This window comes from Corvus brachyrhynchos, unplaced genomic scaffold, assembly GCF_000691975.1.
Source record: "Corvus brachyrhynchos isolate BGI_N302 unplaced genomic scaffold, ASM69197v1 scaffold1393, whole genome shotgun sequence".
NCBI classification, from domain to species: Eukaryota; Metazoa; Chordata; class Aves; order Passeriformes; family Corvidae; genus Corvus; species Corvus brachyrhynchos.
Window position 1 is genome coordinate 9,777 of NW_008236986.1, and position 1,520 is coordinate 11,296.

Below are 1,520 nucleotides of genomic sequence, written 5' to 3' on the forward strand. Positions count from 1 at the left end.
CATTAGGGGTTCATTAGGGGTTCATTAGGGGTCCATTAGGGGTTCATTAGGAGTTCATTAGGGGTTCATTTGGGGTTAACTAGGAGTTCATTAGGGGTTCATTACGGGTAAATTAGGGGTTAATTAGGGGTTCATTAAGGGTTCATTAGGGGATCATTAGGGGCTCATTAGGGGTAAATTAGGGGTTCCTTAGGAGTCCATTAGGAGTCCATTAGGAGCTCATTAGGGGTTCATTAGAGGTTAATTAGGGGTTCATTAAGGGTTCATTAGGGGCTCATTAGGAGTTCATTAAGGGTTCATTAGGGGCTCATTAGGGGTTCATTAGGGGTTCATTAGGGGTTCATTAAGGGTTCATTAGGGGCTCACTAGGAGTTCATTAGGGGTTCATTTGGGGTTAATTAGGTGTTCATTAAGGGTTCATTAGGGGTTCATTAGGACTTCATTAGGGGTTCATTAGGGGTTCATTAGGAGTTCATTAGGGCTCCATTAGGGTTCCATTAGGAGTCCATTAGGGATTCATTAGGGGTTCATTAGGAGCTCATTGAGGGTTCATTAGGGGTTCATTAGGAGTTAATTAGGGGTTCATTAGGAGTAAGTTAGGAGTTCATTAGGGGTTCATTAGGGCTCCATTAGGGTTCATTAGGAGTTCATTAAGGGTTCATTAGGGGTTCATTAGGGGTCCATTAGGGGCTCATTAGGAGTTCATTAGGGGTTAATTAGGGGTTAATTAGGGGCTCGTTACCGGGCCTTGGCGCACAGGGCCTTGACCTCGCTCTCCTTGATGAGCTCGCAGCGCCGCAGCTGCTCGATCTGCCGGTCCAGGTCGCTCAGCTCCCCCATGGCGGCGCTAATTAGCCCCTAATTAGTTAATTAGGATCCTCATTAATCAATCTGCCTCCCCCCTGCAGAGTTTGAGGGTAATTAATGAGCCCCGGGGGTAATTAAGCCCCAATTTCCCATTAAAAGGGGTGGGAAAAAGGGGGTTAAAGCCCCGTGGGTGCGTTAATTAACCCCTTAATTAGTTACTTAGGGCCATCATTAATCAATCTGCCTCCCCCCCCGCGGAGTTTGAGGGCAATTAATGAGCCCCGGGGGTAATTAAGCCCCAATTTCCCATTAAAAGGGGTGGGAAAAAGGGGTTAAAGCCTCGTGGGTGCGTTAATTAACCCCCTAATTAATTAATTAGGGCCCTCATTAATTGATTAAAGTGACTTGAGGCATTCTGGGGGTAATTAATGAGCGCTGGGGGTAATTAAGCTCCAATTTCCCATTAAAAGGGGTGGGAAAAAGGGGTTAAAGCCTAGTGGGTGCATTAATTAACCCCCTAATTAATTAATTACATCATTAATTACCCCAAAGTCACCCCTCCCCAACCTCAAAGACCCCCCGGGACCACCCAAAATCCAGCAGGGGCTCCCAAATCCCCCCCAAAACCCCAAAATCCCCCCCAGAAATCCCCAAATTCCCCAAAAAGCCCCGAACTCGCCATGAACACGGGGGTCTGCTCTCCCCGCACCGAG

The 1,520-nt window shown here is 47.3% G+C and overlaps 1 protein-coding gene across 1 annotated transcript in view; it reads right to left on the reverse strand.

Annotated features, from left to right (window-relative positions):
* LOC103611871 (serine/threonine-protein phosphatase 4 catalytic subunit) overlaps positions 1-1,320 on the reverse strand; it is a 10,966-nt gene extending 9,646 nt beyond the window's left edge. Inside the window, exon 1 of the mRNA XM_017728657.1 lies at positions 743-1,320. Within this exon, the coding sequence (XP_017584146.1) occupies positions 743-840 (98 nt within the window). The 5' untranslated portion in view covers positions 841-1,320. The remainder of the gene's footprint in view (positions 1-742) is intronic.
* Positions 1,321-1,520: the final 200 nt, after the last annotated feature.